The sequence below is a fragment of the Dama dama genome, chromosome 10, assembly GCF_033118175.1.
Source record: "Dama dama isolate Ldn47 chromosome 10, ASM3311817v1, whole genome shotgun sequence".
In the NCBI taxonomy this organism is placed as follows: domain Eukaryota; kingdom Metazoa; phylum Chordata; class Mammalia; order Artiodactyla; family Cervidae; genus Dama; species Dama dama.
In genome coordinates, this window is record NC_083690.1 from 20,060,750 (window position 1) to 20,087,943 (window position 27,194).

Consider the following 27,194-nt stretch of genomic DNA (forward strand, 5'->3'; position numbering starts at 1 on the left):
ACATCATTTCTTCTGTGCTCAGCCTTCTTTATGGTCCAATTCTCATATCCATCCATGATTACTAGAAAAACCAGAGCTTTGCCTATATGGACCTATGTCAGCAAAGTGATGTCTTTGCTTTTTAATACGCTGTCTAGGTTTGTCATAGCTTTCCTTCCAAGAAGCAAGCGTCTTCTAATTTCATGGCTGCAGCAATCATCCACAGTGATTTTGGAGCTCAAGAAGAAAAAAAAATCTGTCACTGATTTCACTTTTTCCCCTTCTGTTTGCCATGGAGTGATGGGACCATATGGTAAGGTAAGGACCATATGGCCATGAAGAGGTGCTTTTAAAAACACACTAGTTTGCATCCCAACACATTGGAAATGGCAATTGTTTTGAGAATGTGTTGATTTTAAAATTAAAAGAAAACTTGCAAACTCTTAAAAAAATGCATACTGAGCCTGGGAATTTTAAAAAATATAATAGGTTCACTGATCTAATGGCCTAATTCAGTGGTTTCAAAAATTGTGGTGCATTAGACCCACTAACAGAATCATGCTGCTTAGGCTCCACCTTAAACAAGATGACCCTATTGTTTTCTGCTTAGAGAACTTGCTTTGTCTATTTAAATCACTATGTCTGTCTCTCAGCTCTTGACCTCAGTTTCAAGGATCTAAGAATCAACCAACCACATCCAAGAGCCTGCTCTTTCACTACTGAAGTTAGTATTAAGATCTGCACTTAAGAGGTGAACAAAATGAAAAAATTCAGCATCAACTTGAACGGAATCTGGTCATCCAAGGTAGATACCTGCAATAGTATTTTCCGGGAAATGAAGTTGTTCATGATTTCCTTCAGGAGTTCAGATGTACAACATATACTGATTGATAAGTCAGGGCTGCCTGCATTTTGTCTTGGCAAGCAAGAGGGTTTTATGGTCAGTGGTAATATTTCCCTTGGCCTAGCTTTTAAATCTGTTTCAAATAAAAGTCTTCATTAAAAAACAATAAACAGAAACAGATTTTGGACATCTTAAGTTACAAGAGAGGGAACGAGTAGTTAAACCAAGAAACCCTGACCTTTTGCAGTTGAGGAGAATACTAATATTATTCAGGAGATGTCTTGGCATTCATGCTTCTGTTTATGGTTAGGATAAACCTGATTTCAGCCCTCAGACATATTGGAAAGTTACTCTTACTAGCAAAGCAGGCAGAATATAGCCCTAGTGGACATAATTGGCTCTACTCCAATTTCAGTCCACTTTGTACAGTGTCCAAGCACCTGTATCCAGGCCAGAGCATGTGATACAGGTCTGGCCAATCAGAATACTCTCTCCTCCAGATGCTATGATTGGTTCGGGGATAGACATGTGACCCAAGGTGGGCTGATCATAGTTGTTTCTGATACTTTTGCTAGAGCCATTGGGAAAGAGGTAGTCTAAACAGCCATCTTTGCTTTATGTGGGGAAAAAAAAGCTTTCCTTAGACTAAAACCATCATAAAGCAGAGCACCAGAATGAGAAAGACTCTCAGTGACATCATCTGGGCCCCAGGACCCAGCTTGGACTTCTCAGTTACTTAAGCCCATAGATTCGTTTTTGGATTTGAGTCAGACATATTTATGTCCCTCTATATTGAGAGTTAGTCAGCCAAGAGATAGACACAGAGGCAGCTGAGTCATCATACCAGGAGAAAAGCCATTCTGGGGATAATAAAGGAAGTGCTAGTGCTAAGTCACTTTCAGTCATGTCTGACTCTTTTTTACCCCATGGACTGTAGCCCACGAGGCTCCTCTGCCCATGGGATTCTCCAGACAAGAATACTGCAGCAGAAGCAAAACATTTTCCAAGAAAACAAACTAACCTTGAGCATTTTGCAGAACATAATGGAGAGAAGCAGAACCTCTGAAAAACAAATTAAACTTTGAGCTGGTTCACAGGCACAGACTAAGACTTATACATATAGAACTGTAAAAACCATGATAGCAGAAAACAGCTCAGTTCATGGAACAGGCACACGTGGGACACATACAAGACCAGCAGATCTAGAAGTCAATTCACAGAACAAAAAGAGTTTTCTTAAACATACTTGGTTAAGAACTCTCTGTGGCCCCTTCAAGGTGAAAGAGATGGAGATTTGTAAGACCTATTTGGATACCCAGAACAGTTTGTTAAAAATATTAATGCTTAAGTGTTCTCTCTGGTAAATAGCAGCGTGTTTTCACTTCGGGGGTAGGCTCAGTAATTGTCAACAAATTTACTTTTTTCCCTCAACAAATCCACTTTAATTTTACAAAATTTTGATTTAAAATGCTCCTCTGGACACCTCAATATATGGCAACTTAATGGATCTTAGCTTTTCCATCAAGATTCTGCCACATAGATTGGGTAGATCTGTTCCTTTCAGGTGTCTTATTTCTAACTGTACATGATGTTTTTAAGTCTTTCATGGAAACAGTTCCCAAATGCTCACTTGAGGACCTGGAACAGCAGAATCACTAGGATCTTAGCTAAAAATACAGATTGCAGGGCTTTACTTCAGACCTTCTGAATCAGAATCTTTGGGAGTGAGGCCAAGTCTCCATATTTTCAAGAGACTCCCAGTATATTCTTACATACATCCAGTGTTGGGAGCTGTCGGATGAAATATATGATCTAGTAGCCTTGGAAAGGAAGGGAAAGAAAGGTGTCTATTCCTGAAATTTTCTCAACAAAACCTAAAGATGTCCAAAAGTCTAATGCATCACAAAGCATAATTCAAGGACACAACAAAATATAATTAATATACATGCTTGGTCAGGGGCTTCCCAGGCAGCTCAGTGGGTAAAGAATCTGTCTGCAATGCAGGAAATGCAGGAGACATGGGTCCGATCCCTGGGTTGGGAATATCCCCGGAGGAGGGCATGGCAACCCATTCCAGTATATTCGCTTAGAGAATCCCATGGACAGAGGAGCCTGGTGGGGACAGTCCATAGGGTTGAAAAGAGTCAGACATGAGTGAAGGGATGGAGCATGCAGGCATGCACATGCTTGGTCAAGGAGATCTAACACGGCTATTGGTTTGTGATTGAAATGCCTCCTTCCTACCCACTTTCAAATTCCCTACATGCTGAAAATATTACAGGTATAAAGAAAGCTGAGCGCTGAAGAATTGATGCTTTTGAACTGTGGTGTTGCAGAAGACTCTTGAGAGTCCTCTGGATTGCAAGGAGATCCAACCAGTCCATCCTCAAGGAAATCAGTCCTGAATATTCACTGGAAGGACTGATGTTGAGGCTGAAACTCCAATACTTTGACCACCTGATGCGAAGAGCTGACTCATTTGAAAAGACCCTGATGCTGGGAAAGATTGAAGGCGGGAGAAGAAGGGGATGACAGAGGCTGAGGTGGTTAGATGGCATCACCGACGTGATGGACATGAGTATGAGTAAACTCCAGGAGTTAGTGATGGACAGGGAAGCCTGTTGTGCTGCAGTCCATGGGGTTGCAAAGAGTTGGACACAACTGAGCAACTGAACTGAACGAAATAAGAAACACACTCTAAAATTCACGCCTACCTTCTGTGATGAGCAATCTGTGTCATTCATGTTGTCCATTCTAACTGGACCTATTAAAAAAAGGAACAATGAGCTCTCTCAGCTTCTTTTCTATCAGTGGCTCTGAGATTCACACTTCCGTATAGCATAATGGGGATGTCACAGATGATGGAACTTTACAGATGTTCTGAAAGCTCTGTTCATGGGGCTGCCTCTCTGAGGTCATAGACTTCAGCCCACTGAGCAGTTTCTTGGTAGCAGAGAAGAGAGGGGAAAGCTGGAGAATGAAACAGCAGCCTTGGGGTTCTGCCAGCTCTGTGCTGTGGCTTCCTGCAAAGGCCGCACTTCCCTTCCACTGAGTGGCCCTTCTCTTGAACTTTTCCAGGAAGACACTGAGTTCACCGTAGAGGAAAATCTGAAGCAGAGTCACACGCTAACACAGAGAAGGGGGAGGCAGCGACTCACCAAACTATCCCTCTGGGGCCTGAATCCTTCTCTCCTCCTCCTCTCGGGTTATTTTAACACTGGAGGAGCTTGTACCCAGGTCCTGGAGCCAGTCACCAGGCTTCAGCGTCTGTTGCTAGGGAAGGAGGGGCCTCTGCTGTGCCCCGATACAAGACTGGGCTTGACTCAGCTCTGTGTCCAGGTCTCTCCCTTTGCTGGAGGCCATCTAGGCAGCAGGAAGTTTTGGTGACAGAAAGGAAGGTGGGAGGGTGTTTAGCAATGATCCAGATGGTGACAGGCAATTAGAGGCTGTGCCTTGGAGGAGTCTAAAAGCACACATTTTGAACTATGGTGTTGGAGAAGACTCTTGAGAGTCCCTTGGACTGCAAGGAGATCCAACCAGTCCATCCTAAAGGAGATAAGTCCTGGGTGTTCATTGGAAGGACTGATGCTGGAGCTGAAACTCCAATACTTTGGCCACCTCATGCGAAGAGTTGACTCATTGGAAAAGACCCTGATGCTGGGAGGGATTGGGGGCAGGAGGAGAAGGGGACGACAGAGGATGAGATGGCTGGGTGGCATCACCGACTCGATGGGCATGAGTTTGAGTAAACTCCGGGAGTTCGTGATGGACAGGGAGGCCTGGCATGCTGCGATTCATGGGGTCGCAAAGAGTCGGATACGACTGAGCGACTGAACTGAACTGAAAAGCACACAGAAAACTGAAAGTTGCTCAGTTGTGTCCGACTCTTTGCAACCCCATGGATTATACAGTCTATGGAATTCTCCAGGCCAGAATACTGGAGTGGGTAGCTGTTCCCTTCTCCAGGGAATCTTCCCAAGCAAGGGATCAAACCCAAGTCTCCCACATTGCAAGCGGATTCTTTACAAGCTGAGCCACAAGGGAAGCCCAATGCACACAGAGTGGCGGTTAAATTCTTGGGTCCAAGAGTCATACAGGTCTGGGTTCAGATTCTGCCCCTCCCATTAATTAGCTATGTGGCTTGAGTAAACTGCTTGATCTCTCCAAGTGTCCTTTACAATGTAAAATGCCAATAATGTGACAACCTACCTCATAGGTGGGTTTGAGAGTTTAATGAGATAATGCCTGTAAAGCAATTTGCACATAGTAGAAGGATGACCAACTTGTCCCAGTTTCCTGGGAACTCCCTTAGTCCTGGACAGACTGGGACAGTTTGGTCACTCAACACAGTAGGCAGTCTGTAAATGTGGCTAAACATCACTCTCATGATAAACACAGAAACACATGCACATATACGCTCACACATGAAAGACATGATTAACTCCTATGCCATTCAACCCCTGGATTGGGAAGATCCCCTGGAGGAGGGCATGGAAACCCACTTCATATTCTTGTCTGGAGAATCCCCATGGACAGAGGAGCCTGGTGGGCTACAGTCCCTGGCTGAAAAAAGTCAGATACAACTGAATAACTAAGCAGAGCACACAGACATTCAAAGCACATGTTAAGTGGTCACTTTCAAAATTCTTTTAAAATCAAATTCAATTTACTGAGCTCTTTTTGGGAGACATGCTTCTACATCTGTTTTTCACTCAATTTCCCCCCAAACTCCATGATGTTGCCATTTTATGATTGATGAAACAAACACTGAGAAAGATATACAACTTATCCAAGTTGCCAGGACTCACAAGTCCTGCTGACACAATTTGAACCCTGTCCTTATGACTTCAGAGTTCAGTGTTCTTTCCATAAAGTGCCTGCCCAGAACACAAACATTTCTAGATCTTATGATGAGCATCATATAGTAAGAAGTACTTCTATTTCTCCTTCTTACTTCTTCCTCAAGTTTGGTTTTCCATACTTAGAAAATAACCTTGAGGCTCCTCATTCCTTACACTTGCATTCTCTACCATAAAGTATACATAACAGTTTCAAATAGTGTTTAGAATAAATGAGCCAGTGAAAGGGTTTGAGACTTTAGACAGAAATGGGGTTATTACTAGGCCTCCTATAATAGGATATGAAACCCCATGTCTCACAAAAAAAACCCAGCAGCTGTAACCCAACAAAGTGAAGTACTTTAGAAAGGGCCTGGTAGGGAGCCCATGAACCTCATGACCTTGTGGGTGAGTAGAGAACATGCCTCCTTCTGAAATTGTGCTTTAAGGCTTTAAGTCTATGTGTATACAAAAACATCAAAGTAATAGTCATAGCTTTCATTTCTCGATATATATCAGCTGCTGGCACTGTGGAAAGCACTTAATGAGCATCATGTTTCCAAATCTTCTCAACAATTTGAGAATATAAATACAATTATCCCAAGTTTTATAACTGAGGAAACTGAGAAACAGGGAGGTTAATTTGCCCATAGCTACTCAGCTAGGCCAGTGGCAAAGCTGGAACTTGATTATGGTATCTGCTCCATGGTTTTAACTAAAAGCCCACATGTAGTCTGAAGGAAGATAGAAAATAAATAAAATATCTGCCAAAGAGAATGAAAATTCCATCACCCCTCCTCTAACCCAGACCACCTCACTAGCACCAGAATTGTTTGCTGACTTAATCTACTGATCAGTAATTTCCAAGTGAGGATGCAGGCCTTAAATCCCTTAACTTCAAGCATACAGGGTTGCCAGATAAAATACAGGATGTCCATACATACTCATATGAAAAAGTTATCTGTTGCTCACCTGAAATTCAAACTGAACTGGGTGTCCTGTATTCGCTAAATCTGGCAACATGGGAGAAGAGGTCAGCTCGGTTCTAGGTTGTCTTCATCTTTGTTAACAGTTTAGAGTCTCAATCTATTGCTGGAATTTTTCACACATTTCTAATTCAGGATCCAGTGCTTCTGGCAGGTCATTACTGAGTCTGAAAATAGTTGCTAGCCAGGGTAAGTAACTCTGGAAAGGTGTAGAAGAAGCTGCACATGGATTTATTTGATTGAACCATAACAGCAAGAGCCAAGTCCTTGTGTTACAAATAGATGCTAAGATTCCCACCATCAGGGAATATATAGTGTTGTACAGGAGTCAGCCAACAAACAAGGAAAAGCAAAATCTATCTGGGCAAAAATGGGAGTGGAAGGAATTAGAAGATTCACAGAGTCACCCCTAGATGGCATCCTTGAACAAAATTTCCAATGGAGGCCTGACTTCAGCTTTCCAAAGCAACACCCAACAGGGAAGGAGGGGTTCAGTTATGTTCTAAAAGAAAAAAACCCTTTAAAAAAAAAACAAAAAAACAAAACAAAACAAAAATATATATATATATATATATAACCGACCCTTTCCTGGGTGGGGCAACCATCACACCTCAGCTGAACAAAAGGCATGAAACCAGAAAGAACTGCTTGAAACGTAAAAATTTAGGGACACATCTGTTGGTCCTCCTATCACCTCCTATCTTCACCTAGCTTCTCCCTTTCTTAGGCTCTTGCAGAGTTAGGAGTTAGAGCAGGATCCTTTAGGTTATTATTGTTATATACCCTAAGCCTATTTCTCAATCCACTAGCCTGACTATTTCTAGAAATATTAGTTGGTAGAACTTATACATCCTTGATGGATGGGCAAAATCAGTGAAAGAAGTAAAAACTGTATCACCTATTTAAAGTTGCTAATAGAGTAAATCTTCAAAGCTCTCATCACAAGAAAAAAATTCTGTCACTGTATATGGTGACAGATGTTAACTATGCTTATTGTGATGGTTATTTTGCAATATAAACAAACACTGAATCATTGTCATACACCTGAAACTAATACTTATATGTCATATGTTATATGCTAATTATACTGCAATAAAAAAAGAAAAAAGAAAAAAAAAAAGAAACCAAATAACCTTGAAAAAACATAGGTTTAAAAAAGCACAATACATTAAATATTTTTGGGCTCCTCCCATGTTCCTGATAGGTGCTAAGTTCTTTACAGCCATTATTGCACCAGTCCTCACGACAACCCTGTGATTGCTTTTCTCTTTCTTAAAGAGCTATTCTCCAGATGGCTACTGACACAGGTCACAGATGAAAATATATCAGTACATGTCCCTGGATGGACGGAACCTGAGAACTGTGCAGTAGCAGACCAATTACTCGAGTCTATCCTTCTCTCCAAGTAAGAGTCTGACTTGGGACCAGAGTCTGGGATTGTTGGGCCCGGTTCACTGTCTTCACCAGTATGTTCTACTGCAGTTGTTCCCAACCTAGACATCTATGCAGGGAACATTAGCTGATGTTTGGTGACATTTTTGGTTGTTTGCAGGGAAGGAAAGTATTACTGGCATCTACTGGTTGGAGGTCAGGTATGCTGCTAAACATCCTACAACGCATAGGACAGTCCCCTCAACACAACTTTTCTGCCCAAAATGTCAACAGCGCTGCCCCTTGAAAAACCCTGCTATAGGGCTGGATTTCAGGTCAGGGAACATGCGTTCCGGCTCTGGATTAGACGTTTTCATGTATAAAATGGAGATACTAACCTAACAGAGTTTTTAAGGATCTCATTGGCTCATGATATTTGCATTTGAGAAGTAATGATGAAAACCTTTCAGTCAAGGAACCGTCTCATCACTTGTCTGTCCTGAGCTCCAGAGATGCTTCCAGAAGAGGTAGCTCAGGGTATTTAGGCAGAAGCCCTAAGACCCTGTGAAAACCCATTCATACCTGCCAGTTCACCTGTCTCAGACATGGCCGGGGCACCCTCACTACAAGCCAAGAATGTAGGAAGGGCAACTCTCTCTGAGCCTTAGTTTCCTCACGTGCTCCTCGCTCGGGTTTCTCCCGGAAGCTCCAAAACGCTGAAGCAGGCAGCCCTTGGAGGGCGGCAGGAGGCTGGAGCCGAGCGAAGGGGAGGGGCGGGGAAAGGAAGGGGAAGAGCGGGGCGGGGCCACGCGGCGGAGGGGCGTGGCTGGCTGGGGCGCGGGCGACGGCGGAGGCTCACGCGCTCGCCCGCGGCTCCGTCAGCTCTCCTTTGCTCCGCCTGCACCGCGGCCCCGGGGACCTGGTAAGAACTCGAGCGTGGGGGATCGAGGGCCCCGGCTGCCTAGACCCCCGGGCCGGGCTGGACAAATGGAGGAGCGCGGGGGCGGTGGGTTGAAAGGGGAGTCGGTGACATATACACACACACGGAGTCTCATCCTTCCCGGCCCCTGCTAGATACCAGCCCCCACCCCCCCAACTAAGGGAAGTCTCATCCCTCCCCAGCCCCTGCGACACACACACACACACACACACTTCTACACCTGCTACTACTTTCGGTAAAGGGTTGCCACCCCATCCCACCCTGAAGACCCCGCCCTTTCTTGGGAAACCTGGTTGGGAAGTCTCCACACCTCCTCTTCAGGAATCATCAAAACGGATGCCCTCATCCCTACCGGGTCCCCCTGCCCCGTAACTGCAGGGTATACCCAAGGTGGATTCTCTTCCCCAAATTAATGACGGGGTCCTCGGTGCGACTTCTCTCCATCCCGGCTGGAACGTTCAGGCTTTCCGTTTGTCCCGGGAGGGGCGGGCGAGGAAGAGAGGGGGACTTTTAGCGCGTGGGCCGTGGAAGGGAAAGGGCGGGTTGGCTTGTGTTTTCCTGGCTCAGCCCGGAAGGCGCGGAGATCGCAGAAGGCGGGGAACTGTGCGCTGCGTCGGATTAAGGGGTTGCCCCCTTCCCTCCTCCTGAGACCTGTCTTTGCTTGAGGAGGCCCCTCCGAGGAGTGAGTGAGAGGGATTGGTGACCAGCTGATTGCATTCTACCGGCTATGGCCGATGGCTTTCTACCCACGCTATTCACATTGAACTTCCCAAACCTGTCCGGATGGCCCCTAGGTTTCCAAGGCCCCGGGAACCAGTGACGGGAGCTGGGCTTGTTCCTGCCCTTTGCAGATTTGAGATTAGGGGAGCTGAGTGCTGGGAACATGGCCAATTCTAATCTATGCCAGCTGCAGCTTTCAGAGACAGAATATAGGAATGAAGGGTCTAGTCCTGTCCAGTCCAGGGGATTCCTGTTTCACAAAAGGGATTGTAGGAGAGAATCTCTAGCTGGATGATTAAAATGTGCTTTAATTTGCTACTAGACCCTATTGGAGAAGGAAATGGCAACCCACTCCAGTCCAGTCTTCTTGCCTGGAGAATCCCATGGACAGAGGAGCCTGGTGGGCTGCAGTCCATGGAGTCACAAAAAATCAGACACGACTTAGCAACTAAACAACAACAACAACAGACCCTATAGATATTAGGTGATAAGTCATCCCTGGTGGCTCAGTGGTGAAGAATCTGCCTGCAGTGTGGGAGATGCGGGTTCCCTCCCTGGGTTAGGAAGACCCCCTGGAGAAGAACTCCAGTATTCTTGCCTGGGAAATCCCATGGACAGAGAAGCCTGGCAGGCTACAGGCCATGGGGTCCCAAGATTCCACACAATTTAGCAATTAAACCACCATCATCACTTCCCATCTCACATAATTACCATGTGGGATGTTGAGTATGGTAAATAAATGTGAACATCTCCAGTTAATTTTGTCCACTGTGATAGAATCTTTTAGCATTTGTGCTATAGGTCAGGAGATAAGTTGTAAGGAATAATGGAAAAGATATCTCTGTGACAGCCCAGCCTTACAGTGTTGTTCTGGGAAATATAAAATAATAATGTATTTGTTTATATAAAAATTAAAAAGGGTTTAAAAGATAGATATATAATTTAACAAACAGCTTTTATTATTGGGATAGTTCTGGAAATTCCAGGCCATTGTAGTCACAGAGTATAATTGTGGCAAAGTTTGTCCCTCTCTTGTTATGGAAATGAGACTTAAAAGTAAATAGAGAGTAATTTATGGCACAATGTAATTGGGAGCCAACCTGTTTAGTGTGGGTAGTAAATAAAGAAATTGGCCACTGTCATTTGTTTGAGAATGGCTTTCTGGCAAAAAAAAGGCAGTGGGATTTGAAATAGTGTCTTCAGCTTTGTTTTCTTCTGTATTCTTTTCAGCATTTTATCAGGCTAAAAAAATAAACATAAGCTCTCAGAGATAATACCATTAACATCTTGTTATATGTCCATCTAGATCTTTTATTTTACTGTGGATATATGTATTTTATACTATGGATATATACATAAAATATGTAATAGTTGGTATTTTATAATTTTTTTCACATCATAGACATATTTTCATTAAATAAATATCAACATCATCTTAATGGCTATACAATACTCCATTGTATGAATTTATCATTGTTTAACCTAGTTCTTATCAGTAGACAACTTTTTCCTGTTGTTTTACTGTTGAGTATGTATTATAAACAGGGATAATTGCACATCCTTTTGGCATGTTTTGATATAACTGATTGTTTCCTTCAGGTTCCTGGAAAATAAATTTTTGGATCAAGGTGTGTACAATTTGATATTTTGATGGATATTGCCTGGTTACCCTTCATCTCTATGCCCATCATTAGTGTGTGAGGACAGTAGAAGCCCTCGTTGGGTCAATTGAGTGAAGACCACTAATGGTTTAAGATACTTTTCGTTTCTTCCAGTGACAACAAGAGACAAAATGACATGAGAGATTTGACTGTGCCCTGCATTGAAGAGCTTCCTGGTCGAATTAATCCTTAAAGAGACTGCAGTGGGTTTCAGGATGGCAAAAGAGGAGCCCCCGAGTACTTCAAAGGACTTGCGGGAGCTGCAGAGGAAGCTATCTTTGCTGATAGCGTCTGTCCAGAGTAACTCAAAGGTCAGTTTCTAATCAGAGCACATAATGGAAAATTCCAAAATAACACTAGCTTAAGACCATAGAAAATTATTTCTCCCTTAAGTAGGGAAAATTTGGAGATAGATCAGAATCTTTCTAACTCCCCACCATGTCATGTTTAAGTTATGACCTTCAAACTCACTGACCAAGATGACTGCTAGAGTATCAGCCATTGAAGCCACATTCTAAGCGGTAAGATGTTGAGGGGAGAAAAAGACATGCAAGCCACCTCCAATTTAAGGAGACGTCCTAAAAGTCACACACACACAAAACTTCCAGTTGCCTCTCACAGACCAGAATTTAGTTTTCTGATCATCCCTTGTAGCAAGTATAATTCTTTAGCTGGAGATAGAGGCAACTCTCAGTCTGTACCACAGATACCATCCTTTTGTTATAATTTTGACCTGTTACCCTAAAAATGAGAGACTACTAGTCTTTCACTAGAAACCCAGTGTCCAATGTAAATATGACATAGAACACATATGTAACTTAAAATTACCTAGTAGCCACATTTTAAAAGTAAAAAAAAGCAGGTGAAATTAATTTTAATAGTTATTTTACTAAATCTGATATATCTAAAATGTATCATTTTAACATGTAATCATTATAAAAATATTTTAAAAGTTATTGAGATGTTTTACATTCTTTTTATACTAAGTCTTTGAAATCAGTGTGTATTTTACACTTACAGCACATTTCCATTTGAACTAGCCACTTAACAAGTAAGTGCTCAGGAGCCATTCAGTGGCAGTGGGACTTGAGACAGTATATTTTGGTTTCTTGAACTTTTATATCTATTGTTTTCTTCTGTATGTCTTTCAGCATTTTTTCAGGGGAAAAAACAGCTCTCAGAGATAATATTATTAACATTTTGTTGAATGTTCTTCTAGACTTTTTTCTATGCAATACATATATGTATGTAACAAAGTGAGCTGGTTGATGATCTGATTTTTGTATTCGATGCCACAATTCCACTAGGATCTCTGAGGACCCACCCCTTTGTAGTCTAGAGCAGTGTACTCTATAGGAAACTTTCCTGAACTCATCCCAAAATGCCTCTGGCACTCTGTGCATCTAGCAAGCTATTTTTAGATTAGACAAGTAACTTTCTAGTCAGCAGACTGAGATTCTTGTTGCTAATGTTAGTGAGAAAGGTGCTCATACTTACCTACATTTTCAGTTGATTCTCATTATCTGTGTTCGTTCTGTTGACTCACCTCAGACATTGAACCATTCCAATTGCATCTCACAGATCAGTTGAGCCATTGGTCAAATGGGAGATAGGTTCTGGCAAACTTCTGGTGCCAACGTTTTCGTCAGCCAATAAAACCATAGCCTGTTTTGTGTGTCTTTGTTTAAAGGCACCTTTATCCTATACATGCTGTTGATTTATTAAGATTGAGCTCCAGGCCAACAGCCTATACTATATAGGCAGCTGTATCTCTTGCCTGAGTGAAGTTTGTCTAGTATTTGCATTTTCTCTATAAGGCACATCATAGCCTTCTTATTCCTAGGAATACAAGCCAGTACTGCTACACATTTTAAATGGGAAAATCACCACCACCAACAAAAAACCCCATAAAAATGCAGAAAGAGGTGGCAGTAAATATACCATGAAAAGGACAGTTGTATAAAGAGCTGAAACAAGAAGGCAGAGTGTTAACCTAGTTTGACCTCAGATGCAAACATGTGCCTCAGGTGGTTCATGTTTTTCACTGCTGTGTGCATGCCCATGAAAGCACCTTAAAGTATTGATTTTAGGGTTACAAATCAGTTTTAGTGAGTAGGCAAGTTCACAGATAAGGATTCTGCAAATAATAGGAACTGACTATACACTAATTAACCTTGGTTGAGCACTTACTATATGCCAGGCACTGTGCTAGGCACTTGGCATCTCTTAACTTATTTAATATTCACATCTACCTTCTAAGGTAGGCATTTCGAAGCATTGGAACTCCGACTTCTTGGCATTTCTTCATTTTTTTCACCTTAGATCCTCAGGCACGGTCAGTGGAGTGGGTTTGAACTAGATAACTTCCAGGGCAGTCAACTGTCAGAATGAGGGATGGATCATCAGTTTGCTCAGCCTTGATGTTCTTCAGATAGTCCTGAGGTAGAGTAGTTTCTTTTAAATTTTTTAATTATATTAATTGAATTGAAAAGAAAGTGAAAGTGAAGTCGCTCAGTCGTGTCTGACTCTTTGTTACCCCATGGACTGTAGCCCACCAGGCTCCTCCATCCATGGGATGCTCCAGGCAAGAATACTGGAGTGGGTTGCCATTTCTTTCTCCAGGGGATCTACCCAACCCAGGGATCAAATCCAGGTCTCCCACATTGCAGGCAGACACTTTAACCTCTGAGCCACCAGGGAAGCCTATATTAATTGATTAATTAGTATTAACTGTGTCTGAATAGAATAATATTGGCAGACAAAGGAAGGGAAATCATCTGTAAACCCATCACTGATAAATCTAGTGGTGGTATTATCTTTTTGTTTTTGTTATTATTAGGCCTCTTCAGTATGTAATTTTTAGATACAGTGTTTTTAATTATGGCAGATGTAGTTCTATATTTTTGTTTGATATTGTATATTGGTGTTTTTCCATATTGAAGCATAGGTCTTCCTACCAATTGCTTTTTTTGGTGGTAGAAACTTCCCTCAGATTGATATACCATAATTTATATAGTCATCCCCTTGCTTCAGTGATATTTAGGTGATTTCTTTGTCCTAAGTAATTTATATCCTTAGAGTTCATAAGCCCTTTGAGTTCCAGATAAGAAGAGATGGTTTCCAGACTGAGTGTTCGTGAAACAACTCCATCATCTCTTTTAGGAAACCTCTTGAACATAAAGTCTTAATGTCTTACTTTTAGGCTGACAGAGTCAGAAACCTGCCAAAAATAACTTAAACAAACAAACGGTGGAACCTGCCAGAACTTTGGGGAAATGTAAAGCTGTCACAGAAGCCAAAGGCAAGAAATAGCAGGGCGGAGCCTCAGGAGGGGTTAAAACGATCAGGCAGGTCACTGGGGTCAGAGGTAACTCTCAGTGCCCTCTCTTGAACCATATTGCTCCTCATTATAACTTTTCCTTGTGTATCAGCTTCATCCTCCTCTCGCTGCCGCCTGGCTTCCTTTGCTGATCTCTTCACTTAGGCAGACACGCTTGCCCAAGACAGTACCTTTAACTCCCCATGTTTCCTCCAGTTTCCTGCTGACACCTTCTGTGGAACTTGGTCTTGGGTGTGCTTGATTCCTAGGAGCAAGAATCTGCTTGACCAAGTCACCTATAACCAGGGAGATGGCAGCTGGGCTGGGACTTTTCATTTCATGGGTATAAACATGGCTTCAGGGGTATACCCCTGCTGGGGAGGGGGCAGTTTTCAGAGAGGAGAGAGAGAGCATGGGCTGGGCAGACACTGCTCCCCCACCCCGCCCTGTCAGTGATATCTCCATGTGGATTACCTGTGACAAAATCGTTTTGCTGTCATGCTGGCCCTTTCCTTCCACAAAGGATGTTTTTGAGTTACCTCCTTTGCACCTGAGTCCCAATCCTGAATTATAGGACCATAATCTAGAAGAAACTATCACATAGAACCTTGGATTTGTCATTACCAGTGATTTTAAATACTCCTGATCCCTCTGCCCTCCAGAGCCCTTCTGGTAGCAAAGGACAGTGGATACTGATTCTTTTTTTTTCGTTCTCAGACCAGGGAATTAGCCTGTCTTCTAAATAGTTCCAGATGGAGACTTCATGTCCTTAAACACTGGCCACATCATCCCTACTTTGGAACCTCCCACACTCATGTGTGCATTTTAAAATAAGTCATCTTTGTCTGACCTTGGGCAAATTGCTCAGGCTCACTGACTCTACATCTCATCTTCTCTAAAATAAGCAACGCCAGGCTCATAGATTTGTTGTGAGGATGATCTCAGATGCTATTTGAGAAGGCCTTAGCGCAGAGTCTGGCACTTAATGGTGCCAGTCTGTTCCAACGTTGCATTCCTGGGTTATTCAGCACTGCCCTATGCCTGTAAAATCTTGATTAGAATACCTGGATCTATTTCAGGGTAAGGATGGAAAATGTTCCTGAGTGATAAGCTCTCCCACTTTCTGTCCTTCCATTGTGTCACCCTGTTGCCTGGGAGAATGAAAAGTTAATTGCTATATTCTAATTCCCAAATTTAAATAATGTTAAATTTTCCCTTGTTGTCTATCTCGTAGCATTGTAGACAGAAGTAAGAAGTTTATTGGAAATCCTTAAAATAGTACTTGGCACTTGAGCATTTAATGAATATTCTCTATTATTATTAGGCATAACTGAATCATATCTTTCCCTTCTGAGACAGACTGTCGGAGCAGGGCCATCCTCCCTAAGGGAAGACAATTGCTGGGCTTAATTGTGTGCATCTCAAATTGGTCTCTCTGCATATCTGAATGACTTTTTATTTTTTGGTTGTAGGCCCCAGATTTAGAAGAGGTTAAGAAAAAATTAGATTTCTTAAGGACTGTAAGTAGCCCCTTCCTGCATTTCTCCTCTTGGATCCCAGTGCCAGACAGTCCTGTTGATTTTTCATTTTTCATTCCTCTTTCACACAGCATCTCCTCCTCCTCTGCCATCAACCTAGTTTTGGCCATCCTTATCTCTTGCTAGTTTCCCTGCAAATCTTCCTTGTTGTCTCTTCCACAGGACTGCCAGGTTCATCTTTTTAAAAAATTACTGCTTTGAATCTAAAAAAAGGGTACACATGAACTTGTTTGCAGGGCAGGGATACAGATGCAGACATAGAGAATGGACGTATGGACATGGGGAAGGGGAGAGTGGGACAAATTGAGAGAGTAGCCTTGACATATCTATGCTCAGTCAGTTCAGTTGCTCAGTTGTGTCCAACTCTTTGGACCCCATGGACTGCAGCACGCCAGGCTTCCCTGTCCATCACCAACTCCCAGAGCCTACTCAAACTCATGTCTATTGTGTCGGTGATGCCATCCAACCATCTCATCCTCTGTTATCCCCTTCTCCCGCCTTCAATCTTTCCCAGCATCAGGGTCTTTTTCAGTGAGTCAGCTCTTCACATCAGGTGGCCAAAGTATTGGAGTTTCAGCTTCCACATCAGTCCTTCCAATGAATATTCAGGACTCATTTCCTTTAGGATGGACTGGTTGGATCTACCTGCTAGCATGTGTAAAATCATGTTGGATATATATGCTACTATGTGTAAAATAGCTAGTGGGAAGCTGCCCTATAGCACAGGAAGCTCAGCTCAGTGGTCTGTGATGACCTGGAGGAGTGGGATGGAAGAGTGGGAAGGAGGCTCAGGAGGGACCAGATATTTGTATACTTATGGCTGATTCATGTTGTTATACAGCAGAAACTAGTGCAACATTGTAAAGCAATTATAAGCCAATAAAAAATATTAAAATGTTTGCATTAGTTAAAAAAATTATTCCTTTGGTTGTACAACAGTCTTGCCCAAAAGCCAGCAGTTTGCTTCTTATTTTTTTCTAGATAAAGTTTGAGTGAGCACTTTCCAATATAAATAGGATGTGAGCCACATATATAGTTTAAAATTTTCAAGTAGTCATATTAAGAAACATAAAAAGAACTGTGTAAAATTAATTTTTAATAATGTATTTTATATAACCCAATATATGCACAATATAATTTCAACATATAATCAATATTAAAAAATCATTGATGAGATATCTTACATTTTAAAAAAATTTTATCTATTTTGTAATTCGTGGAAAACTGCCTTACAAGTTTGTGTTTCTGCCATACAACAATGCATATAGATCATAAATATACATATATATATATATATGTATACCTTCCCTCCTGAGCCTCCCTCACCTGTTCCCATCTCACCCTCTTAGGTCATGAAGCATTCTTTTTTTAATACACGCAGTGCACCTCTCAATTCACATGCTAATTTTCCACTGGAAATACTGGGTCTCTATTCAGATTTCATAAAATTTATATTTGAAAAACTCCTTGAAACATACCCAACTTATTTGAAATATAATTAACTTTGTTCAATGACTGAATCAAATAGCAATTTTTAAATTTAGATTAAAAATCTAGTTTATTGGTCACACTAGCCATGTATCAGGTGCTCAGGGCCACATGTGGCTACTGTACTGGACAGTCTGGGTATGAAGTCCTAAGCCTGGAATTCTGGTGTTTCAGCCTTATTTGCTCCTCCCCACTGTGATTACTGGGTCTCTTGTTTATGAGGATCAGAGAGAACAGTTTATTCTGCCAGATGACATCTGGGGCTTTACTCAGGGTGTCTGTGGACTAGAACTGGAAAGCAACCAAGATCTGAGGCAGCTCCAAGGACTAGCCCCACTCTCTCTCACCTCTAACAGCTCTAACCAGAAGATCTCACTGGGTTCTGATGCTGGAGTATCCACACTGTGTATTTCTAGCTCAGAGGTGATTTTTGGCACAGTCAGCCTCTGACAAGAGAAGCTGAATAGCAAAGTCTTAGATAGCTTTTGTCAGAAAGGAGTAGCTGGAGGCGTTGTAGCCAGTGTACATTATGCCATTTTGTGGCTGGGCAGGAAGTAAAGTTTGTCAATACTGAAGCCCCAAGACCGATTGCTGTGGCTTCTTGAAACAGCCTTTTCTAGTTAAACAGAGTGAGTCCTATGCTTTTTCGTCATCAACTTGAACTACAGAACCCTCATGCCTTCCAGCTTGCCTCCAACTTCCTGCATTTGAATCACTTGGGTGAACAAGTCGTTTAGGAGCATGTGTTTTGATTAGTGACACCCATGATCACTGTAGTTTAAATTATGTCTTCAGTTTCCCTGCTGGCCTACACAGCCCAAAGAAAGGACCACGTTTGATGGGGAAGAGTTCTGGAATGATGGAGGCTTTCAAGGGAATGGGAACTAGCATGCCAGCACTACGGAGAGAGACGGCATGGAGCCTAAGAAGATGAGGGAAGCCTGTCCTTGTGAGGATGCTGTAAGGAAAGAGCAGATTAGCTAAGGTGGCGTGGTCAGGCTGTCTCGCCCCGTGTCCTCTCGCTCTTGCCCCGTGTTTTGTAAATAGTGATTATGTAATAGCTGAGATCACTTATAGCCCTGCGCATGTGTCTCATGAGGTACTTGCTTGACCATGGGCAACTTTTGTGCTGTAATCATATTTAAGCTCCACCTGGCAAGCCCTTGCGGCTGTGCTGCGCTGTGTTGTAATGGGGTGCGTATTATGATGTGTTGTGTTGTGGTTATGTTATGCTATGTCTGCTACTATGGCTCCTGTGCCAGCCTGGAGAGCATAAACATGTCTGCAGTTCCCACAGCTCTTTGAGTTTTCTTCCAGCTTCCCCGCTCTCCCCTGGCCTAACCCTGGGTTCAGTGAACAGTGAGATACAGTGAGACAGATGCTGAGGGCCTGCTCTGTATTAAAGCGGCCCTCCCCCACTGAGCCAGCTCCAGAAACCCTTTTGCTTGGTGGCGGAAGATAACCTACCTATTAACACAGCATAAGCTCGCAGCAGTCATCAGGCTGTGGCCTGACTGGTATCAGGTTGATGACATAACTATTTTCTCCTAATGAAATGGCAGCCATTGCAAACATGTGACATCCAGAGTGAAAGATTTAGCTTTGAATGCCTAGATTTTGCCACTTGGAAGCCATGTGACTCTAGGTGAGTCATTTCATCCCCACTGTTTCTCAGACTTTAATGTGTGTACAAATCACCTGGTGCTCTTGTTAAAAAACAGAATCTGATTTGTCACATCTGGGTCAGGGCCCAAGATGCTGCATTTCTAACAAACTTCCAGGAATTTCTCTGATGATCTAGTGGTGAAGACTTCACCTTCCAATGCAGGTGTGGGTTTGATCACTGGTTGGGGAGCCAAGATTTCCGCATGCCTCCTAGCCAAACTAAATAAATAAAACAGAAGCAATATTATAACAACAGACTGGTTCCAAATAGGAAAAGGAGTACGTCAAGGCTGTATATTGTCACCCTGCTTATTTTAACTTATGTGCAGAGTACATAATGAGAAATATTGGGCTGGAGGAAGCTCAAGCTGGAATCAAGATTGCCAGGAGAAATATCAATAACCTCAGATATGCAGATGACACCACCGTTATGGCAGAAAGTGAAGAAGAACTAAAGAGCCTCTTGATGAAAGTGAAGGAGGAGAGTGAAAAAGTTGACTCAAAGCTCAGCATTCAGAAAACTAAGATCATGGCATCTGGTCCCATCCCTTCATGGGAAATAGATGGGGAAAGAGTGGAAACAGTGTCAGACTTTATTTTTTTGGGGCTCCAAAATCACTGCAGATGGTGATTGCAGCCATGAAATTAAAAGATGCTTACTCCTTGGAAGGAAAGTTATGACCAACCTAGATAGCATATTAAAAAGCTTTGCCAACATTACTTTGCCAACAAAGGTCCGTCTAGTCAAGGCTATGGTTTTTCCAGTGGCCATGTATGGATGTGAGAGTTGGACAGTGAAGCTGAGTGCTGAAGAATTGATGCTTTTGATGTGGTGTTGGAGAAGACTCTTGAGAGTCCCTTGGGCTGCAAGGAGATCCAACCAGTCCATCCTAAAGGAGATGAGTCCTGGGTGTTCATTGGAGGGACTGATGTTGAAGCTGCAACTCCAAAACTCTGGCCACCTGATACAAAGAGTTGACTCATTGGAAAAGACCTAATGCTAGGAAGGATTGGGGGTGGGAGGAGGAGGGGACAACAGAGGATGGGATGGCTGGATGGCATCACCAACTCGATGGACATGGGTTTGGGTAGATTCCAGGAGTTGGTGGACAGGGAGGCCTGGCATGCTGTGATTCATGGGGTTGCAAAGAGTCAGACACGACTGAGCGACTGAACTGAACTGAACTGAATATTGTAACAAATTCATTAAAGACTCCCCCCCCCCAAAAAAAAAAAAAAAAAAAAACCCAAAACAAGCTCCCAGGTGATGCCAAGTAGCCAGGACTTAACCTCCCTCAGTAGCCTCAGCTGTGAGGTCAGCAGCCAGTTGTATGTTGAAGTGAAGTGTTAGTCACTCAGTCGTCCCACTCTTTGCAGCCCTGTGGACGGTAGCCCTCCAGGTTCCTCTGTCCATGGAATTCACCAGGCAAGAATACTGGAGTGGGTTGCCATTCCCTTCTCCAGGGGCTCTCCCCAACCCAGGGATCGAACCCCTGTCTCCCTGCATAGTGGGCAGATTCTTTACCATCTGAGCCACCACATCAGAGCATATGCTGGGCATGTCTTCTGAGAGGGTGTGTGTGAAGCAGTAGGGGTCTTTCCTTCTTTCACAAGACTTGAGGTTGGGCGGGCCCTCAAACTTAACCCCTGTCCACAGCTACCTTAAGTTGTTGCTGGGGCAGCTCATGTCTTGGAAGGATTATTATTGTTGACTTCTTACCAGTGGGCCTTCCAACTTTTTGACCTTGGCTTATACTTCCTGCAGCTCGGGCAAACTCATCAACCTGGGATTCAGACATGGCTTTCACACCTGCTCTTCCCCTTTGTCCACAGGTGGTTTCCTTTATGAAGTCTCCAGTGGGTCAGTACCTGGACCGGCATCCTTTTCTGACCCTCACCTTGCTGGTATTTCTTGCTGTGTCAGCCGTTCCTGTTGGCTTCTTCCTGCTCCTCGTGGTGCTTACCTCCCTGGCTGCTTTTGTGGGAGTCATATTACTGGAAGGTATCCTACTCTTTTACCCACCCTCTTGGAAAATGACTCACTCCTGTCAAATGTTGCTGTTCTTGTCAAAATCACATCAACCAAGGCAGCTTGTCGGAGTGGTTAAAACATGGACTCTGGAGTCTGTTAGAATCCCACCTCCCCCAGTGTGATTTTGGACACTTTGTTTACTTTCTCTGAGCCTCAAATTCCTCATATGTAAAATAGGGATGTAATAATACTGTCTCAGAGAATTCTGAGGATTGAATCCTACAGTTCTGTAAAGTACTTAGCACAGTCCTTGACACAGAGTCGCTTCTCCATGAAATGCTAACTGTTGTCATTGAACAGAGAAGCCATTCACTCAACAGACAGTTATTGAGCATCTGTCGCATGCCAGGTGCCTTGCTGTGTATTGAGGGTCCCCCTTCACCTTTCCTCCTGAAGTCCCACTGCCTGTTGCCAGCTTCTCCCTGAGTTGCTAAGTTAAAAGTACTGAGAAAGTAAATCTGATTGGCTCAGTTTGCCTTTTCAAATCAGATCATAATCCACAAAGAGATGTCTTCCATTTCTTTGTGGTTGTTAGCCATCCTTTGAAAAATACTGATCTAGGATTTTGTGAATCTTTATGAAAAGGCAGCACATCTGTTTACTTTCTCTATTTTCCTTTCTTTCCATGGTCCATCCCTGAAACTGTCACCGTGAAGTACCAGGTGGGCTATTTGACCACGTGTGAGGCAAGGGGAAGGAGGTCTGCCATGCAGCATTTGCCATGTTATTAATTCTACATTGGAAGGGGAAATTTGGCTATGAGGGAGGCAAGAGAAAGTGTGCTGAGCAGACAGAAACTACCACAGACTGTTATGTGTGTGATTGTGATAGTCATTTAATCATCATGCCATCACTTAGAGGTAGTTATTATTATATTCCTTTTACAGATGAGTGAAACTAGAACTCTAAGGAGGCCCAGGAAGTCATACTACAAATACCTTAACTAGGGTCAAACTCAGTCATGTCAACTATAAAAACCATGCTCTTTCTGTGGTACCTTTTACTATTTTCCCCCATATATTCCATATTATAAAAATGTATTTGCTCTGCACTTATTAGATCCTAACTCATTAATATTCCCATTAAAAATAATGATGGGTAAAATGATCATTCAGACCTTATGGTTACTGCATAATGGTTGCCAGGTGGGGTTGTAAAAGATGTAATCAAAAGTTATGTTTAGATTTTACTTTACTTAGCCTGCATAGCCTTTATTTCCGTAGGTTGTAGGTAAGTGCAAGTTATAGTATTTGTTAGGCACTTTGAAACATTGGACCTAATTTACCACCCCTATTACTGCCTTGGCTAACTCCTTCTAGAGGATTCTATTGGGAGTCCATCCCTGACCTTGAGGGTGAGGGAGTTTCAAATTCAAATACCCATGGGCCAGGCAGATAACAAAAGTGAGCAAAGCAGTCCAAGAACGATACAGTTGGGTACACTGGGGCCTGGAGGAAACTGGAAGGCCAGTCAGTTGGTGCCATGCAACGATGCTCATGCGGGTATTGAGACTGCCTCCTTTTTTAAATAATGCCAGAAGACTGGATTTTTATGGGAAATCTGCTCACTTCAGTTCAGTTCAGTCGCTTAGTCATGTCCGACTCTTTGCGACCCCATGAACCGCAGCACTCCAGGCCTCCCTGTCCATCACCAACTCCCGGAGTCCACCCAAACCCATGTCCATTGAGTCGGTGATGCCATCCAACCATCTCATCCTCTGTCATCCCCTTCTCCTCCTGCCATCAATCTTTCCCAGCATCAGGGTCTTTTCAAATGAGTCAGCTCTCCACATCAGGTGGCCAAAGTATTGGAGTTTCAGCTTCAACATCAGTCCCCCCAGTGAACACTCAGGGCTGATCTCCTTTAGGTTGGACTGGTTGGATCTCCTCACAGTCCAAGGGACTCTCAAGAGTCTTCTCCAATACCACAGTACAAAAGCATCAATTCTTCTGCGCTCAGCTTTCTTCACAGTCCAACTCTCACATCCATACATGACCACTGGAAAACCATAGCCTTGACTGGATGGACCTTTCTGAATTAACTGTTGTTTTAAACCCATTGGTACAGGGTTTGGCATTTTCAGTCTGTTTTCGATGAGTGATTCTTTTGACATGCTCTCCTCCAGGACTGGTTATCTCCGTGGGCGGCCTCTCACTGCTTTGTGTCCTGTGTGGCTTGGGCTTTGTGTCCCTCGTCATATCAGGGACAATCATGGTGTCCTACATGGTAGTCTCCAGCCTCATCAACTACTGGTTTTCTCTTAGGTGAGTACATGTCAGTGCAATAATTCAATCTTTACCATTTGGGGAGATTCTCACAAATAACACCCTAACCCTGGTCACATCACACTCAGTCTCCAAAGCTAGGAGGTGCCTAGATGTCAGGAGATCCTCACATCTCTTCTTATGGAGGAGTAAGGTTTCCGTCTCAATTTTTTTTTTTTTTAATTATCGGGTAGTAAGGTAGTAATGCTTTGGTAATGAAAAACCTAAAGAGATACTAGCTTAAAGAAATAGGAATTTATTTTTATTGCATAGCAAAAAGCTAGAGATAGCTCAGTACTGGCACAGAGCCAGCCTAGCATCCTCAAGGTGCCAGGCGCCTTCTGCTTTTCTGTGTTGCCCCATTGACCTGTCACCTCATGACCACAAGAAAGCTGCTGTGGCCCGGGCTACACCAACCACATTCAAGGCAGGATGAAGGGAGAAATAAATGAGTCCTCCCTCACCAACTGAGTATGATCTTTTTTATCAAGTAAATGAAATCTTTCCTAGAACCTCCCCCTTTCTTACCCCAAGCAACCTCATTGGCTGGAATTTTGGCAGATGGCCATGCTAAACTGGAAGGGAGGCTGGGAAATGGAGTACAATCCCACAAGGAAAAAAACTTTAAGAATGTGTGTTGGTCAGCCAAGCTCTGGTGTGTGCCATAGTTCCCCACCATGCATTATCAGTGTTAGGAAGGCTACTTGAAATTCAGAGAGAATCCATGGAGCCAGTTAAGTTAATACCAATAGTGTTACCTCCGCTCTCACTTCCCTCTGAAACCTATCATCACTGGGATGAAAAAAGACAGACCTATTTCTCTCCCCCTACTACATCTCCCTTCTGTTAATGATGTAAAGAAATGGTCAGTTAATTAGGATTTGGTGATAGGGGTCTGAATCCCAGCTATGCCATTTTTTGGCTGTGTGATCTTGAACTAGTATCCAACATCTCTGTTCTCAGTTTTCTTTCATGGGTTAAACAGGGCTACTCCTTGGTCTGCCTCTCTCACTGGATTGTTGTAAGGGCACAAACAGTAATTGGAGAAAATGTAATATCCAAATTAGAACAGGGAAAAGGATCATAACCTCTACCCCTAACTCAGGCATTTTAACCTCGTATCCCCAGTTTCCTCATCTGTAAAATTAGTGTAGCTCCAAATCTGGTATGGTTGCAAGAAGCAGCCAAAAATAAACCAACAAAGAATGTCATTTATTCAGTCGTGTACACTCAACATTGCTCTTTAAAGAGGCCTTGGAACTAATCATTTCCTCTTGTTACCAAACAGGCTGTTGCCACAACACAACTCCAGTGGTGACTGTCCGCTGGCCATGAAGTCTGCACACGTAGAGGGGCTCTACCAGGAATGACCAGCTGAATGGAACCAAAGGTTTTATTCAAGCACCTCTGGAACACTGTTGGATCATCTTTGCTCGTTAGAATTATGACTTAGAAGGGACTGGGTAGTTAAATACTTCCTGGAGGTGTCCTCTAGCTTTTTCACTTATTTGTTGGGTCCTACAATAGACAGTTTTGGAGATCTTGTTGCTCTGGGTCAGTTCCATCAGCTGACCCACCCTCAGTAGGAGAATCAGCAAAGAATCCCATGGGCTTGGCGGCTCTCCGAGCCTCTCATCTCCTCCCCAGAGATGCAGACCTGACCTTGGCAAGGTCCTGAGCCTCTACAGGCCAGTGACCTGATTCCCAAAGGCTCAGCTCTTGTATCTTAAGTCCAGTTTGGGTAACCATAGATTGTTTTTCCTTTTTCTTTCTTTTTAATGAGAGGTGCTTATTTCTTCACTCATTTGAAAAAAGAGGTAGGGGGAAAAATCCAAAATGGAACAAGCTATTCTGCCTTATGAGCCTTTTATCAGAAAGATAAACAGCATTTGGGAATAATGGCCTCTCAGACAAAGTTAGAAAATAGAGTCCAAACTTATCCTTACGGCCAAGAGCTTTTTTTCTAAGTCTAAATGTATCGTTTCCACCATTGAATACTGTTCAGTGATGTTACTCTTTAAAATATTTGCACTTGACACTTTTGTATTATATTAGGAAGTTGTCTTGTTAAGCCATTTATTCAAAAAGTCCTATGCAAATGCTAAACAACTACAAAATTTTTTTAAATCCTATGGGATTTCTACTTCAGTAGTTTATTTGCTATGGTACTTTATTAAATCAATATTTATTTAGATGAGCTCTTTTTCTTTACTCTTTATTTCAGAATTCTCTCTAGACATCATACCCATTTATTCCTTCTGTGTCAATTTAATGGCAGATCCTGGGTAATAAGGCTTTTCTAGTTGCTAGTGGTAGATGCTCAACTCAAAATGCTTTTAAAAAATGGAAGTAGAGGGGGAAGAGATTCATTTTACTGAAATAAAAAGCCAAGAGGTGGGTCTTTAGGCACTGCTGGATCCAGGGACTCAAGTGATGTCATTAAACATCTCTCTCTCTTCATCTCTCAGCACCACTTTTCTCAGTGTTAAGTGACTTTTACCTCCTGTAGAGGTCCCAGCAGCTCTTAATTTTACATCAGCCTCATAGTTAGCACTCCATATTGGGCAAAGAGGCTGCTCTTTTCCAATAATACATTCAGATTTTCTGAGTTTGGCTCTGATTGGACAGACCTGGGTCAAGTGGGCAACCCCGAACCAAGTGCAGGGGAAAGTGGGGGATGGAATACGCTGACGGATCAGGGCTGGGACATATGCGCATTCAGGAACCAGGAGAGGGAGTGGGTAAGCCCCCTCTGACTCTGCATAGGTGGGAGTGATAGGGTATTAGAGATGGGAGGACGATCTGGCCCCAAAGGAAAAGGGGCAGACAGAAGCAAATGCTTGCTATTTGATTCAGGAGAACATGAAGCCCTTAATTAATTTGGAACTTTTCTGTATCCCGTGAGAGTCAGCCACACCTGTCCCTAAAGGTGCCTTCAACTCTAGAGAACGGGAACTGCATATTCCTGCCAATACATGGGAGTATAATATTAATATTAACAGTTACTGTTTATTGAATGTTTCCTACTTAAATGCAAGTGTCTGCTACTAGCTGTCTAAACTAAATACCCTGCTGGGTTCTGAGCTTCAGAAATGAAGAGTGAAAAGGCCCTTGGCCTCCTGAAGTTTACTTTCTAACGTAGGAGTCACTTAAGTGTATTAATTATCTCTTGTTGCATAACGGTTTACAAAGAGCATGTTTGTTTTCCCACATTTTTGGTATGTTAGAAATACAGGTCTGGCTTAGCTGAGTCCTTTGTTGTTTAGTCACTGAGTTGTGTCCGACTCTTTGTGACCCCATGGACTATAGCCTGCCAGGCTCTTCTGTTCATGGAATTTTCCAGACAAGAATACTGGAGTGGGCTGCCATTACCTTCTCTAAGCTGAGTTCATTGCATGACAACAGTAACAGTGATGTCAGGGCTGGGTTCTCCTTTGAGGCTCAACAGGGAAAAGACCCACATCCAAGCTCACATAGTCATTGGCAGCGTCCATTTTTTCCTTGTAGGCTTTGGGGCTGAGCTCCTCAATCCCTGTCATAAAGAAGCTC

General features: G+C 43.0%; 2 protein-coding genes across 3 annotated transcripts in view; one reads left to right on the top strand and one right to left on the bottom strand.

Moving 5' to 3' along the window:
- DNAH3 (dynein axonemal heavy chain 3) overlaps window positions 1-8,739 on the bottom strand; it is a 240,635-nt gene extending 231,896 nt beyond the window's left edge. Inside the window, exons 1-2 of the mRNA XM_061152967.1 lie at window positions 8,601-8,739; window positions 3,538-3,587 (exon numbers count right to left, since the gene is read on the bottom strand). Of these exons, the coding sequence (XP_061008950.1) occupies window positions 3,538-3,587; window positions 8,601-8,625 (75 nt within the window). The 5' untranslated portion in view covers window positions 8,626-8,739. The remainder of the gene's footprint in view (window positions 1-3,537; window positions 3,588-8,600) is intronic.
- A 102-nt stretch (window positions 8,740-8,841) lies between these two features.
- LDAF1 (lipid droplet assembly factor 1) lies at window positions 8,842-26,896 on the top strand. Of its 2 annotated transcripts, XM_061152978.1 has the most exons (6): window positions 8,842-8,940; window positions 11,454-11,650; window positions 16,131-16,178; window positions 21,183-21,351; window positions 23,507-23,645; window positions 24,934-26,896. In XM_061152978.1, exons 2-6 carry the CDS (start codon window positions 11,555-11,557, stop codon window positions 25,013-25,015), a joined length of 534 nt encoding a protein of 177 aa, XP_061008961.1. In that variant the 5' UTR covers window positions 8,842-8,940; window positions 11,454-11,554; the 3' UTR covers window positions 25,016-26,896. The 2 variants fall into 2 exon arrangements, with proteins under 2 accessions (XP_061008961.1, XP_061008963.1); XM_061152980.1 differs by lacking the exon at window positions 16,131-16,178.
- The last annotated feature ends 298 nt before the right edge of the window (window positions 26,897-27,194 follow it).